Source organism: Perognathus longimembris, chromosome 1 (assembly GCF_023159225.1).
Source record: "Perognathus longimembris pacificus isolate PPM17 chromosome 1, ASM2315922v1, whole genome shotgun sequence".
Lineage (NCBI taxonomy): Eukaryota > Metazoa > Chordata > Mammalia > Rodentia > Heteromyidae > Perognathus > Perognathus longimembris.
In genome coordinates, this window is record NC_063161.1 from 102,511,312 (window position 1) to 102,527,929 (window position 16,618).

At 37.5% G+C, this 16,618-nt stretch overlaps 1 protein-coding gene across 1 annotated transcript in view; it reads left to right on the plus strand.

The window, feature by feature from the left end:
• The window catches only part of LOC125352376 (contactin-associated protein-like 3), a 129,201-nt gene that overhangs the window by 16,547 nt on the left and 96,036 nt on the right, over positions 1-16,618 (plus strand). Inside the window, exons 3-4 of the mRNA XM_048347469.1 lie at positions 3,030-3,140; positions 10,966-11,159. Coding sequence (XP_048203426.1) covers positions 3,030-3,140; positions 10,966-11,159 — 305 coding nt within the window. The remainder of the gene's footprint in view (positions 1-3,029; positions 3,141-10,965; positions 11,160-16,618) is intronic.

Genomic DNA, 16,618 nt, shown 5'->3' on the forward strand with positions numbered 1-16,618 from the left:
GTAAGGTACTGAGTATATTTCTTGTCAAACTTGTTACCTCCTCCCTTATTTTTCTCCCACCTTCCCTCCTCCCCAATCCATCCTCCCCTCCTGAGTTGTATAGTTAATTTCCAACATATTGTCTTGTGAGTATTGCTGTTGCATTGGTTTGCCTTTTATCTCACCATTTTTTCCAGAAACTATATGAAAAACTCTATTTTAGAGATTTGTGATTTGATATGAACTATACAAATGATTCAGATTTATTCCCTTCTCAATTAGTTTTGATGCTACTATCTGTATTGTTCAGATAAAGTCTTCATCTATTTGCAAGTAGGTTATTCTTCTTTATTTTCTTTTTTTACATACAAACTTGTCATTTAATCTTAGTAACACGTTCTTGAGAAAGTATCTTTTTTAAAATTTAATTTTATTGTCAAGATGATATACAGAGGGATTACTCTCCATTTTGATGTTCCCCTTCCCTTCCCTAATTCAGATAAATGTACACAGGGTACCCAAATCAAATTCAGTGACAACAGGGGCTAACCATAGGGAAGAAAAATAAAAGAAAAAGGAAATAATTTCATATAGTACCTTAAAAATAACAACAATTAAAAACCTTGTTTCCATATCTTGGAATTCATTTTGCTTGGAATCATCTTATATGATCATGTGAACATAGCCATTGAGCTACTGAGCTATTGTGATTCTCTGGTTGTACTGAGTGGTGAAATACTGTTTTCCATACTGTAAAATACATGCTTCAAGATGAGTTATTGACTTTTTTTTCTGTAACCATGTGTCATGTCATTGCCTTATATTAAAATTTTTAGATAACTTAAATATAGCAATTTATGAAGCAAATTTGTATATAAAATTGCAGACCAGAAAGAAAAATAACTCCTTAATGTAGTGCTGGGGGCTCGTGTCTGTAATCTTAGTAACTCAGGAGGCTGAGATCTGAGGATCATGGCTCAAAGCAAGCCAAGGTAGAGGATTCCTATCTTCAATTAACCAGCAACATGCTGGAAGTAGATGTGTGGCTGAGTGGAAGAGGGTCAGCCTTGAGTGAAAAAGTCAAGTGAGAACATGAAGCCCTGAGTTCAAGCCCCAGTACTGGCACCAAAGTAAATAAGTAAAGAAATAAAGTGGTTTCTAGAATACTCAACTGACTGTATACACAACACAGGCTGAATTTCTGGCCAGGCAACTGGTTATTCAGGAGGCTGAGATCTGAGGATCACTGTTCAAAGCCAGACTGGGCAGAAAAAGCTGGATACTTATCTCCAATTAACCAGCAAAAAGCTAGAATTGTAGGTGTGGCTTAAGTGGCAGAGTGCCAGCTTTGAGTAAAGATGCTAGGTTGAAGTGATATGCTGAAGCTAGATCTAAAATATACCAGGACATAATAAATTATACAGGTCTCTAGGCATTCACACAGAGTGATACCAAAAGAGGATACTCTTAGGAGAGGAACAGAAAAGTGCAATGCTTAAGTGTGTCTGATCATACAAAATAATATTTATAGAAATGAATCCCAGGAAATGGAAGCAAGAGGTTCTTTTCTTTTTTTTGCTGTTTTTTTTCTTTACTTACTGTTCTATTTGTTCATTTATATGTCTTTGGGAGTGTAAGGGGGAGGCACAGAATGGAGGGACAAAGGGTGAACAAATGCAGCATTGGTACTAGCTAGACACTATGATGAAAATGAACTATACAACTTGTGGGTGGGGATGGGAGGGAAAAACTGGGAGAGAGCAAGGGAAAGGGTGATGTTCTAAAAGAAATGTACTGTTTTCCTGACTTACATACTGTAACCTATCTGTATGTCATCTTTATAATAAAAATAGAAAACATTTTTAAAAAGCCAAGTGAGAGTATAATGGACTGAATTGAAGTCCCCAAACTGGTATGTATACATATATACACACACAAATCATATTTAAAGTAGTATTGGGTTACTGGTACACCCAGATACCATGGTTATTGATACACCCAGAATCAATGAGCTGTGTCAGGAGGGAATTTTGAGGGTTAATGAATCTGTTTTATGTTTCCATTAGGATCGAAGTTTCATAGTTGTATGTATTTCTGCAAGTGAACAGAACTGTATATTTTTTTACACAATTCAAATAAATTGTCAAGAATTGCACTGGAGCTAGACACCAGTGGCACACACCTGTAATCCTAGCTTTGTAGGAGGCTGAGATATAAAGAGGAGGTTTGAAGCCAGCCTGGCCAAAGAAACCTGAGAGACTCTTCAGTTAACCACAAAAAAAATCAGAAGTGAAACTGTGGTTCAAGTGGTAGAGCACTATTGTTGAGTGAAATGATAAGGGACAGCACCCAGGCTCCAAAGTCAAGCCCCAGTTTTGGAACACATGTGTGTGCATGCATGCACAACCACACCCCCACACACATACAGAATTAAAGAATTGCACTGGAAATTATGTTGTAATAGAAATACTGGAAATTACTGGGTGCTGGTGGCTCATTCCTGTAATCCTAGATACTCAGGAGACTGAGATATGAGGATTGTGCCAGCTCAAGAAGGAAAGTTTTTGAGGCTCTTTTCTCAATAAACTACTTAGAAAAAAGGTGGATGTGTCACTGGGGCTCAAGTGGTAGAGCTCAAGCCTTGAGAAAAAGAATCTCAGAGACATTGCCCAGGCCCTGAGTTCAAGCCTCAGGATCTGCACACAAAAATACATACATACTCATGGGGGGAGAGGGGAAAGGGGAAGGAGGAGGGCGGAAATGAGAGAGGAGGTAACAAACTGTATAAGAAATGTACCCACTGCCTTACATATGAAACTGTAACCCCTCTGTACATCACTTTGACAATAAATAAGTAATTATTCAAAGAAATACATACATACATACATACACACACATACACACATACATACATACATACATACATACATACATACATACATACATACATATTGAAAACCAAAAGGTTCAGAGTAATAAGGCACTTGCATCCTGGCTTTGTTTGAACAGTAATCTGTGTCTTAACATGTGGTGCCATTTTCCCCTGGCAGATGATTGTGACACTCCTCTGGCCTCTGCCTTGCCTTGGTCGGCCTTCAGCAGCTCCTCGGAGCTGTCCAGCAGCCATGGCCCTGGGTTTGCCAAGCTTAATCGAAGAGATGGTGAGTGTGCTTTTTTGCTTTCTGTTGATCTTTGGTGAATCTCATTCAATTTTCCCTTAATAAAATAATTATAATGCAATGATGCTTTGTACAAGGACATGAAATTCCAGATAAATACATTTATTCACCTCTGGAACTCTGGGAATACATGTGGCATGAATAAATGGATCACTTTGTCACCCTGGTTTAACTAGGCCTCTCTGTACAATTTTCAAGGCTTTGCAACAATTCACAAATGGTTTTGCCACTATTTAAACTGCCTATATTATCATTTTAACATTTAAATATTTACTAAAGGACATAAAATCGGTTGTGCCTTTTCGTTTGCCTTAAAGTTTGCTCCTCCTCGTCCTCCTCCTCCTCCTTCTCCTCTTCCACCTGAAGATTTACGTAGCTCTATGTGGGTGAGCAAACTGGCAGAATAAAGAACCTTTCTTTGTGTGTGTGTGGTGGTACTAGGGGCTGAATTCAGGGCTTTGAGTTTGCTAGGCTGCTATCCTACTGTTGAGCTCCACCTTCCACATTACTCTTTATCGGAAATTTTTAGGATAGGCTCTCACTTGCCACTTGACAGGTTATCCACACTGTGATCAGCCTACTTTTAGGCTCCCTGTCATCACAAGGATTACAGGTGTGGGTCACGGCATCCAGCTTTCTTGCCTCTGTGGAGACAGAGTCTCAAAGAATTTTCTGCTTGGGCTGACCTGGTAATATGGTCCTCCTAATTTTACCCCTGATACCACTGTAACTGATTTTAGTATCCTTTTTGTATATACGTGGATTGGAACTAGGGAAAGGAAAGGGAATACTAAAATTGAGAGACAAAGGATAAAAAGACAAACCAGTGCAACGGGAATACTTACAAAACTATATGGTGTAAACCAACTGTACAACTCACTGGGGGTGGGGGTGGGGATGGGAAGGTGGGGGGGGAAGGAGGGAGGAGGTAACAAGTTGGATAAGAAATGTACTCACTGCCTTGTGTATGAAACTGTAACCCCTCTGTACTCCATTTTGACAATAAAGAAATAAAAAAATAATAATTTTAAAAATAAAACATAAAAAAAGAAACAGAACCTAACAAAGGTGGGTGCTGGTGGCTCACACCTGTAATCAAAGATACTTGGGAGGCTGAGGTCTGAGGATCATGGTTCAAATCTAGCCCAGGCAGAAAATCCTGTGAGATTCTCATCTCCAATTAACCACAGAAAATGAAGTGGAGCTGTAGCTGAAAGTGATAGAGTGCTAGCCTTGAGCAAAAGAGTTCAGAGACAGCACCTAGGCATGGAGTTCAAGTCTCATGACTACCACCACCACCACCAACAACCAACAAAACAAAACAAAAAAAGAAAAGAAAAGAATAGAAACAGAAGCTGGAAGGAGAAAGTTTAGTCACTGAGGCATGCTCTGGAAAGAGATAATAGATTTTAGCTATTTCCTTTTCCTCTCTCTCAGTCTCTCTCTCAGTCTCTCTCTCTCTCTCTGTGTGTGTGAGTGTGTGTGTGTGTGTGTGTTTGTGTGTTTTGTCAGTTGTGAGGCTTGAAATCTGGGCCTGGGCACTGTCCCTGAGCTCTTCAGCTCAAGGGTAGCGCTCTACCACGTGAGCCACGGTGCCACTGCCACTTTCTGTTTTCTGGTGGTTAATTGGAAACATGAGTCTCTTGGCCTTTCCTGCCCAGGATTGGCTTTGAACAGAGATCCTTAAATCTAAGCTTCCTGAGTAGCTAGGATTACAGGCGTGAGCCACCAGTGCCTGGCTTCCTTTTCCTCTGTTTCCCGAAAGAGAGGAATTCAGGACTTTTTTCTCTATGTGCTCTCACTGTAATTTTCTACTTCACCATAGCCTAAAGGTAATGGAGCCAGGCAACCATAGCCTGAAAGCTCTGAAACTATGAGCTCAAATAAACCTTTGTTCTTTTAAGTTTATCAGTTCATGTACTCTGTTATGGTAATGGAAAGCTGACTAACACATTGTGTACATATATGGAACTTTGAAATACACATATGTAGTAAACGTGTTATGTTGTCATTTTTTTCAAGCAAAAACTAAAACTTCTCTGAATAAATCCCCAGGAAATTGAATTTGCACCATCAACAAAAATATTTATTAGGTGTGTATGAAAAAGTCTCAAAAATAGTGTGATATAAATATTATACTTCCCTGTCTTCTTATTCCTTCTTTATTATTATTGTGGATTTCTCCTCCTTTCTGCTGCTTATACTGATTTTTCCCTATTTGAGCATATTTATTACATTGCACCCTGGACCAAATTAACATATTATGGCCTTTTGTTGCAGGCAATATAGCTATGAAACACGAACAACTTAACTCTCCACTTTGCTTAAAAGTATTATGTTAATACATTTGCAAATATACAAATACTATAAATATGCAAATCATATATTAGCTAAAATAGATTTAAGCCTGCTATCTATTTGATGCTAAGACTTGGGCGGTTTTATTATTTTTTCTCTGTGGATAATTTTCCTGCAGCGCCTAAGTGAATGTGACTATTATTATGGAAACAGTGATTGACAGTGAGCAGAGGATTAACAAGAGCAAGGGTCATTGCAACCCATAACTCCTCTTCATGTCAAGTCATGCTTTGTATTTATGAGCATGACTGTGAGAAATCCTTCATTATGGTGTAATTTTTCTTCTTAGCTCCTATCTCTGCAACTCATTTAATGCCAAACTATGATATCCATCTTAATACAATTTATTTTTATGTGACTGAAAATGATTTGGTCTATTTTATTTCTTTAGTTAACTGTCAGCTGAGTTGATTACAATTCATTTTTGTCCTTTTTTAAAAAAAATGATTTTGATTACCCTGCCCTCCCTTTATGGTAGCTGGTGATATTCAACAAAGGAAATCCAAATTGAGAATGATTTATTGAAGGCTATAGGTAATCTCTAGTACTTTTAATATCCTTTATTAGATTTAGAATGGCTTACATTAGCACTACTAAAGTATTCTGATCATAAATAATTAAACCAACCAATAAATGACCCCATGTCACAGACATTGAAGGCTTTTGGCTGTGGAGTGTAAAAATAAAATCACAGAGTTAAATGTTAACAGACAGAAAACAAATAAGCTTCCAGTTATACAGCTTAGTAGTTTGTATCTATCTGAGGGGAAAATGTCCTGAAAAACAAGTATGTTTGGGGCTTGGAATTTGGCTTAATGTCAGAGCAGCAGAGTGCTTGCCTAGCATGCATGAGGCCCTGGGTTTGATTCCTCAGTACCATACAAACAACCTCTTGGATACTAAACTAGTTTTTCCTTTTTACTAAATAAAGAATGCATGGACTGCAGAAGTCAATTCATTTATAAAACCAGGTTATATTCTCATTTGATAGGAAAGATGGGAAAGATTAAATTTATCACCAAAGATTTCCTAAATTATGAAGACTAATTCAAAGATGCTTTGCACTTGCAAAAACAATATTACTATGAATTCTGGGAAAATTAGAATATAATTACTTAAATATATTTTTGCTTTCTTTTTTATAGTTTAGTATTACAAACTTTAATCAATCAATTCATAGTTTTTAATTAAAAAGAATGTGCATGATAACTGTACCTATTTATGGGGTACATTATGACAATTCATTACATGATTTCAATGTACAAATGTCCATCAGAATGATTAGTATTCCCGTTTCCTTAAACATGTGTGATTCCTTTACATTGGGAACCTCCAAACTCCTGTATTCTAGATCCTTATAAAATATATAGTAAATACTTGAGATTAAAATTACTGTACTGAAAGTGTACATTCTTGACTTCTTTTGCTCAAGGCTAGCACTCTACCACTCTGAGCCACAGCATCACTTTTGGTTTTCTGGTAATTATTTGGAGGTAAAAGTCTCACAGACTTTAATGCTCCAGGTGGCTTTGAACCATGATCCTCAGACCTTAGTCTCCTGAGTAGCTAGGAGTATAAGCAAGAGCCACTAGCACCTGGCCTGAAAATGCACATTCTTGAAGCCAAAATCAGTGTGATTATTCTGACAGGCAAACTGGGAGCCTTTTCATGTTAAGGTGGGAGTCTCAGGGAAGGAAATAATGACCATGTATGTCTATAACCATAGACTATGGAAACAATAGCACAATGTGCTTTAAGAAAATGTTTTGCCAATGCAGTAGGCATATCAAAAATACTTTTGCCATCTATAATTGCATATTTGAAGCAAGGGAAATTTAAAGAAATAAAATAATTAGAGTTTGAAATATAATAACATCATATTGCTTCCAGAGGCAATAAATACTCTTTTTTGAACCTCTCACATCTGTTCAACAGTGTCAAAATATCCTATATATGTAGTAATGCACTATTATGATGTTTTACTTATGCTTATTTATTTACCACTACCAAACCCTTATATAACCATAAATCAACCTCTCTCTCCCTCTCTCTGCTTTTTCTCTTATTGAGATTTGAATTCAGGTCCTCATACTTTCTTAGTTGTTCCTCTACATGTTGGGCCATGCCTCCAAACCTGCTTTTTACAGATTAATTGCAATAGAGATTTGAAGACTTTTCTGTTTGGGCTGGCTTTGATCTGTGATTTAAAGGATGTGGTATATTAGAAGAGTTGTGGCAGGGGGGCAGGGAGGGTGAAGAATTTGAAAATGCAAATCTAGAGAATGTGGGGACATAATCAATAGCATATTATAATATCATCAGAGGAACGGCTTACCCTTACCCAGTAAGTCCTCTAGTGTTGTATCCAAGGGTCAGATGTGAAGAAAGCTCCTTGTGTGATGTGACTCCTGGGTCATTAGTGTCTCATTAAAATCTCTGCTCACACTGGTTTTAGCAGGCTTCAGAGTTAGCCAGGGGCTACAATGTTTCTTAAAGAGGAAATAAAGAGAATAGACAAAAGAATAAAGTATAACTGGGCGAAATATGTGAAAAATATACTCTGTTGTAGTGGATAATTTCAGATCGTGCAATAGCAAATTAATATCACACATACACATATCTAAAGGTAGTCTACATTCCCATGGTCTAATAAGTTAGACAATGTTATTATTCATGGTTTGACACTCTGCAGTAATTCCTTCTTAAAAGCATACAGTGAATCTGTAACAATATAAGTAGAAATCTAAGAATCTTGAGGACAAAATTTGGCATGAAATTTATTGTTTAGGTGGATACGGGAAAAATATAATGACTGAATTTTAAAGTACTGGGAAAGGACACATATACATTTCTATTAAATGTGAGGGCAGCTGTTAAAATAATCCTGTAAATTGGGCTTTTCTTCCCCATTGTCAGAGATGAAATACTAATTTGGATGTTCTTTTCCAAAACGTAGAGCTTGGTACTTCTTATCCTTTTCTCCCCAGCCTTGGCATCCCTCATTGTTGGCTACATTGTTCAGCCCTATGATATCTCACAAAAAAGTCTGTGTGCTTTAGATTCTTCTACATTTCCGTGTGTGTGTGTGTGTGTGTGTGTGTGTGTGTGTGTGTGTGTGTGTGTGTGTGTGTGTGTTGATCCTAGAACTTGAATTCAGGGCCTGGTTGATGTCCCTGAGCTAGTGCTTTATTCCTTGAGCCATACCTCCACTTCCTGTCATGAATTGGAGATAGGAGTCTCACAGAATTATCTTGGTTCAAAGTCCAGTCAGTACTGGCACACATACAAAGAGAAGATACATTCTACAAGACAGTGACTAATAATACATTGTTTAGAACTTTGGACCTTTTGATTGGAGTCTTCAAATAAGCAACAAAACTAGGGAAAAGTGAAATGTGCTAAGCTCCTCAGGTTGAGAATTATTTATATTGTTTCTTCTTTTTTTTTCTTTTTTTTGGCTTGTTCTGGGCCTTGAACTCAGGGCCTGAGCACTGTCCCTGACTTCTTTTTGCTCAAGGCTAGCATCTACCACTTGAGCCACAGCGCCACTTCTGGCCATTTTCTGTATATGTGTTGCTGAAGAATAGAACCCAGGGCTTCATGTATTTGAGGCAAGCACTCTTGCCATTAGGCCATATTCCTAGCCCCTATTTATATTGTTCCTTAAGCACTGGTGATTTTTTTTTTTTAAATGGTGGTTCAGGAGAAATCTTCCTGAGTCTCAAAAAAATAACAAACTCCAATAAGATGTCTCTTGCCATTCTTATTTTGATTTGAATAATAACAGAAAGAATAAAATCTCTTTTCTCCACTTGTGTTCTTAATATCAAGCGACTCTTTTATTTTTCTCCCAGAGAATGAGCTTTGAAAGCCATCCTCTGTCTCTCTGTCCAAGGCCAAAGCGTACTAAGGGCTATTGAGCTGCCTGTCACTCACTGGGTCACTAGTTATTCTGTAGTTTTTTTTTTGTTGTTGTTTTATTTTTGTTTTTGTGGGTCATGGGACTTGAACTCAGGGCTGGGTGCTGTCCCTGAGCTTCTTTTGCTCAAGGCTAGTACTCTACCACTTGAGTCACAGCACCACTTCTGGCTTTTTCTGAGTAGTTAGTTGGAGGTAAGAGTCCCATGGGCTTTTTTGCCAGGGAGAGCTTTGAATGGCGATCTTCAGATCTCAGCCTCCTGAATAGCTACGATTACAGATGTGAGCCACCAGGACCTGTTTGTAATTTTTTTTTTTGCCAGTCCTGGGCCTTGGACTCAGGGCCTGAGCACTGTCCCTGGCTTCTTCTCGCTCAAGGCTAGCACTCTGCCACTTGAGCCACAGCGCCACTTCTGGCGGTTTTCTGTATATGTGGTGCTGGGGAATCGAACCTAGGGCCTCGTGTATCCGAGGCAGGCACTCTTGCCACTAGGCCATATCCCCAGCCCTGTTTGTAATTTTTAATTAAAAATGTTTTATTAAATTTCTCATTTCCCCATCTCTTGCTGGCTAAACATTGTTTTCTTCTTCACTTGTGAATTCAATCTTTTCTGATTCTGCAGATTAGTGGGATTGGTTCACAAGACACTCTGTAGTTGTAATCAATCTTCTGCTTGTTTGTTTATTTTTGTGCTGCTGAGGAGCTAACTCAGGGTCCTGTACTTGTAAAATGTGTACACCACAACTGAACGAAACCTTAGTCCTCTGAATTGATCCAAGTGCTGGTTTCTCCCTGAAGCCTGGTTAACACAGGGAACACAAGTACTAGATTTTAACTATGTTTGTTTACATAATACTTATACTGTTTTTTCTACAGTAGGAATTTAGTCTGTATTGTTAGACAAAGGGCAGGTTCGGCATATTGGGCATTAAATACACCCAAAGTGACAGGCACCTATGCCACTTCAAACCCTTACTATTCAATGGGACCTCTGTTGTTAGCAAGTCATAGTCTTGCCCAGCTAACTATGAAAGCAATGTAGACTCTACACATTTGTACATAATTTTCTGATTCTTTTTTCTAATGGCAATCTCTCTCTCTCTCTCTCTCTCTCTCTCTCTCTCTCTCTCTGTGAGTGAGTGTTTGTGTGTGTGTGTGTGTGTGTGTGTGTGTGTGTTGTTATTGGTGCTTGAACTCAAGGGCCTCACTTTCTCACTTGGCTTTTTCTCTCAAGGTTATCACTCTACTACTTGTACCACATCTCCACTTCTGGGTTAAAAAATTTTTTTTGGTGGCTAATTGGAGATAAAAGTCTTCTTTTTCCTGGAGTGGCTTTGAATCACAAACATCGGATCTCAGTTTCCTGAATAACTGGGATTACAGATGGGAGCCACCATACCTAGCTCATAACTTTCAATTTAACATTTATTTATAATCTTACAGTTTTCTATTCAAATAGTAGATATAGTCAAAAATTCCCTCCCCTCTTCTTGATCACTTTTCTATTTTTTTAAAAAAATTCCCCAACAGGAGCTGGTGGCTGGACTCCATTTGTGTCAAATAAATATCAGTGGCTACAGATTGACCTTGGAGAAAGGATGAAGGTCACTGCCGTGGCCACACAGGGAGGATATGGGAGCTCTGACTGGGTGACCAGCTACCTCTTAATGTTCAGCGATGGTGGGAGGAACTGGAAGCAATATCGACAAGAAGACAGCATCTCGGTATGTTTTCTAACATAACGATGGCTCTGTGTTTTCTCCTAATTGTCCCAAAAGCATGTCTTCAAGAATCACGTAATAATTTTACATATACATGGGATGCATGTATACCTGCTATAATAACCATTAGGATATTTGTCTGCATCAGGTTATTTTGGATAGGACCCCCAAAGCATAGAGCAATGAAAGCAAAGGGAGACAAACCAAGTTTTTGAACTAAAAAGCTTCTGCATAACAGAGGAAACAATCAACAGGATGAAGAGACAACCCAAAGAATGGATTGCATGATTTTTTTTAAAGTTAAAATGAGTTACCTAATTTAAGAAAACTTTGAAAGGCTGTGGCTCATGTGCATAATTCTAGCTACTTGGGAAGTAAAGATCTGCAGATCTGGAAGAGGCCTAGGTAGAGCACCTGCCTATCACAAGTGAGTCCCTGACTTCAAACTCTACTAGTTCCAGACATTAAAAAGAAAAAGAAAGATAAACAAAAGTCCCCCCCCCCTTTTTTTTTTTAAAGAAACAAAACTAAAGAAGGTGGGGAAACCATTTTGAAATTATACCCTTATAAAAAGTGCAAGTTTAAGAATAATGCAAGTCATATGTAACTTGTTTTCTCTTTTTCTACTTAATGAAATAATTGAGCAGATGGGTGCTAGTGGCTCACGCCTGTAATCCTAGCTACTCAGGAGGCTGAGATCTGAGAAGTGCGGTTCGAAGCCTGCCTGGGCAGGGAAGTCTATGAGATTTATATCCAATTAACCACCAGAAAACCAGAAGTGGTATTGTGGCTAAAAGTGGTAGAGAGCTAGCCTTCATCAGAAAAGCTGAGGTATAGTGGCCAGGACCTGAGTTCGAGCCCCATGATCACCACTATCACCACCATCACTAACAAAATTTGAGCATTGCTCTTCAATTATTTCACATTAGTAATTTGGTTTATCCTTTTATTTACTCTGCTGCAATCTCATATTTCTGAAACACAAGAAATTTTCAAAATTCATAAATGAGCAATTATCCTAGGCAGGACCAGTTTAAGAATGAAGGCTTTGAACTTGAAGAACTGTGTTGTTACACAGCTGTTTTGGGTCATTCATAGGCACAGATGTCATGAGATTCTTCGGATGATTTTGAATTTCTTCAGAGCAGTGAGGTCACTTCTCATTTGGTATCACTGCCTCTTTGGGGAAATCACTTGTTGTTCACCTTTATGAATAGTGTTAATATATATTAGATATCTATATATTATATATATCTTCTATATATAGCTAATATATAGATATATAATATACAATGAATGCATAGTGTCATATAGGTAACATTTTATACGATAAATATGACATATACAATATATAATCCATATGACAGTGCGTGGGCATTGTCCCTTAACTTTTTCTATCAAGATTAGCACTCTGTTGCTTTACAGCTCTACTTCAAGATTTTCCTCAATCAATTGGGAATAAGTGCCTCTCTGATTTGTCTTCCCAGGCTGGCTTTGAATCTAGATTGTCAGATCTCACCCTCCTGAATAGCTAGGATTACAGATGTGAGCCACCAGCACCAGGTAGTTTATTAGAATTTATTTACTACAGAGGGTGGGAAGTAACATAATTATATTAAAAAATTTTGCCCTACATTGATTCATGCTCTTCAAAATGGCGAGAATATTTTTTGCTATAAAATGATATTGTAAGAGTGGAATTTGATAAACTGCATAGTATTTTGCAATTTGATTCTAATCTTCCTTCCTAAATAACACAAAAAGGACCAGGCACATTTTTTTGTTCTTCAGTTATGCAGGAGAGAGGTTAAGCTATCACCATGTACTGGTGTTTTCTTACTCTAAGCATAAGGAACCAGGCCCTGATCAATCCTCCAATCAGTGAAGATTGCAACAAACACTGTGTAGACTCCCCGACTACTACCATAAGTGTATGGAGCTCCACTGGAATTCAGGGTTTGTCTCTTCCAGCCTATCACTTGGGGTCATCCTCTCAAGGTCATTGTGTCTCTCATCCCTGCATCTGTACTACAGGTTGATTCATAATCCAAAACTTAACCTCCAGTACCTTGGAAACATAACTTTTGTTTTGGTGAATAAGGTCTTTATTTAAAGAGGTATTCAAGTTGAAATGCAGGCAGTAGTGTTGGTCTTGATCTAGTGTTATGGGTGTCCTCATGGAAGGAGGATTTTACATGAGAGAATGAGGAAGGGAGAGAGAGAGAGAGAGAATAGATTTTGAACTTCTGGCTTCTAGCACTTTGGCTCCTTAGGTGTACCTTGTTATGGAAGCTGTAGGAATTCCACTAATAAAATCTCTGAACCTTAATTTTTCCTTGTAGCAACTAGACCTTATGAAATTGTTGCTGAATGAATTTGTAAAATCCATCTTCTCCCAGGATGGCTTTCTTCAACCTCCACTCTAGAAGTGATCTTTCCTAGCTGGACAGTTCTTTAGGACTTGTTTGAACGAAAGCAAAGATAACATTGTGCTGTGAGAATGTGGGAATTTCCCATCATTTTTGCCTAATGATGTTTGAGGATTGGACTCAATCTTTTTTTGTTTTAGTACAAAGGCAGTTTTAATGATATGCATGTAACACACACATATAATGACTAAGTTGGACAAGAGATGGATATAATCACATATAGTTATACTTGATCATATGTATGTTTTCTCCTTACTACAACCTTTGTTTCTCCTTCAACCTTAATTGCTCTGACTGGCAAATGGCCACCATTTGATGAATTCTCTGACTGGCTGCACAGAATTTTGTGTGTTGGACAAAATGTTACAGTTACTAAAGAGATCAGAACCCTCAAGACAACCCAGAGATGATTACTGTGAGTGTTCAACTCAAAGACAAAGACCCCCAGGGACCTGAGGATGAGATGAACTTAGATAGGTCTTGAAGAAAGCATGAAGATGTGGAGTGTTGATATGTAATTAAGAAAGAAATCTCAAAATGCAGGAGTAATGAGAACCAAAGCTTGTATAATAGATACCCCCTAAACAATGAGATGTGAGATGAATGATCAGACTGAGCTTAGAGAGCATGAGGACTTTGATCAAAGTTGTAAAACTACAAAGAGCAAGAGTCTCAAGTTTATATTGTAAAAGTACCCATGAATAGATTCTAGTTTCTTGAAGTACTACCTAAGCGTCTCAGGGAACTCTTCTTCACTCAGTCATTCCACTAGTAAATAGGCACATAAATATAATAGGGGATTTAGTAATATACTCTTGGAAAAGATGAACTAAATCATAATTATTACATTCTTGACTAGGTTTACCCCCAGGTTCTGTTTATCACAATTGCTTTTCCCAAAAATAAAGTTCACTCATTGATTGTCTTATTTCATTTTCTTAAAACAATGGGCTGGTATTGGCACTTCTTCAGTCTTACCATTGGTGCTTTAATCATAAATAACACATTTTATTAGAGCTCTTGCCCTTTGCCTAGGCATTAATTTCAGTTAGGAATGGTCGGATTAAAATAAGTTAAATTAAAAAGATCAGTTTTATCTGTTTTCTTGTTTCTTTTTGTCATACTCATTTGATTTCTAAAATATTAGCACCATTGATTAAGGAAAACTACATGTGTTTGTGGCTGTATTATCTTTCCCAACATAAATACCAACTCTGCCTCTATCACATGCCTAGATTTGTTAACTTTATCTTCTCCCAGAAAAGAAGGATGAATTCCCAGCTCTCTTTCAAGGAGTCTTCTTTTAACTTTTATGTTAAGGACACATTAAAATTTCATTCTCCAGCCGTATATGTTTCTTGGATGCTCTCCTTATCTTCTTTTTAATGGCTTTTTTATTTTTTTGGTCTGGGACTATCCATTATCCACACTAATGTTTTCTATTATTAAAGATCCACAGTTGCTTATCTGTAATTCCTGATTCCAGAAGCAAAGTTATTAAAATGATAAAAACCTAAGCAGACACAAACTCATTGAGCAGTAAAATCTGAATATACTGATCTCAGGGCTATTTATATGCTTTATTTACCCAGCTTAATGTGAATATCCATATGTCTTATTAAAGCAGTAGTGGTATGTGTGATTTCTACCTAGTGACTAGCATTTGGTGTATGCACTCTATGGTCTTTCTAAAAAAACCACTCTAAACCTGAAATAAATCAGGTAGCAAGGCTTTAGATAAGGGATATTGCACCTTAAATATAAATTACTAGCATTTGCTTATCTGAGTAGATTAATATCTTAACCTTTATTCTTACTGTGAGACTCACATGGAGTACCCTCAGGGCTGGCCTGGGTTTGGATTGGGCAAAATCCATGAAAAGTAGCAATAATTGCCAGATTTCTAAAAATCTTACAAGTAACAAAAACTTTCAAAGGCAAAGTAACCTTGCTATTTAAGCAGGGATAATTTCTAAATCACAGAAAGAAAAGTTTGCTCTGCATTAGATTTTCTGGTAACCAAATGTACTTCATGACACATACTCATTTGGTCTGAAAATTAAGTATCTTCACTGGATATAGCATTTGAACAGGGGCCATTTTTCAAACAAGGTCACAAGAATAAACAAAGTAAGAAGTCAGCTAAAACTGATTCAGATTAATTTCTGGGAAAAAAACTCACAGCATTTTTGTTTTCTTTCTTTCCAGTGGGTGATAGTAGTAGTAGTAGTAGTAGTAGTAGTAATAGTAGTAGTAATATAAAGAGCTGAATAGAAACTGGTACTCAGGATAAGGAAAGAGAAAAAAAGATATTTGGAAATTCAGCCTTACAGTGATAGGGAAAGATGTCAGAAACTTGCTGAGAGATTATATGATACTACTTCATAGACCAAAATAATATACTAGAAGGTATTTTTCCTTTTATGTTCTTTCCACCTATTTCTATGAGCATAAACAAAGTCATACCTGTGAAAGAATAGAGCCAGGCTCAGTGGCTCATGACTGTAATCCTAGCTATTCAGGAAGCTGAGATCTGAGGATCACAGTTTGAAGCTAGCCTGGGCAGGAAAGTCCATTAAACTATTTTCATTAAGTGAGCAAAAAGATAGAAATAGAACTGGAGCTCAAGTTGTAGAGCATCAAGTCAACTGAAAAAGCTAGCCAAAGAGTGTGAGAACTTGAGTTCAAGCTTCAGCACCGGCACACACTCACAACAATACTGTGAAGCCAGAAGTAAACAGAGAATGCAGTCAACATGGCCTCTTAAAAAAATCTAAGTAAGCCCCCTATTTGAGAGAAGTGTAAGTACATTAGAATATAATGTATCTTTCCCATAGAGTTCTTTTACACAATCCCTTCAGCACACACATACACACACACACACTCACCTGTTCTTACTTCACCCATCCTCCACCCCTGTTTCTTCCTTTGTTTTCTTTCTTATTATTTCCTGCTATCATATATGGGATTCCATTTATTTTCTATATATCTATCTCCATTAGGATGATTTTATTGAAAGTAAAAAAGCATCCT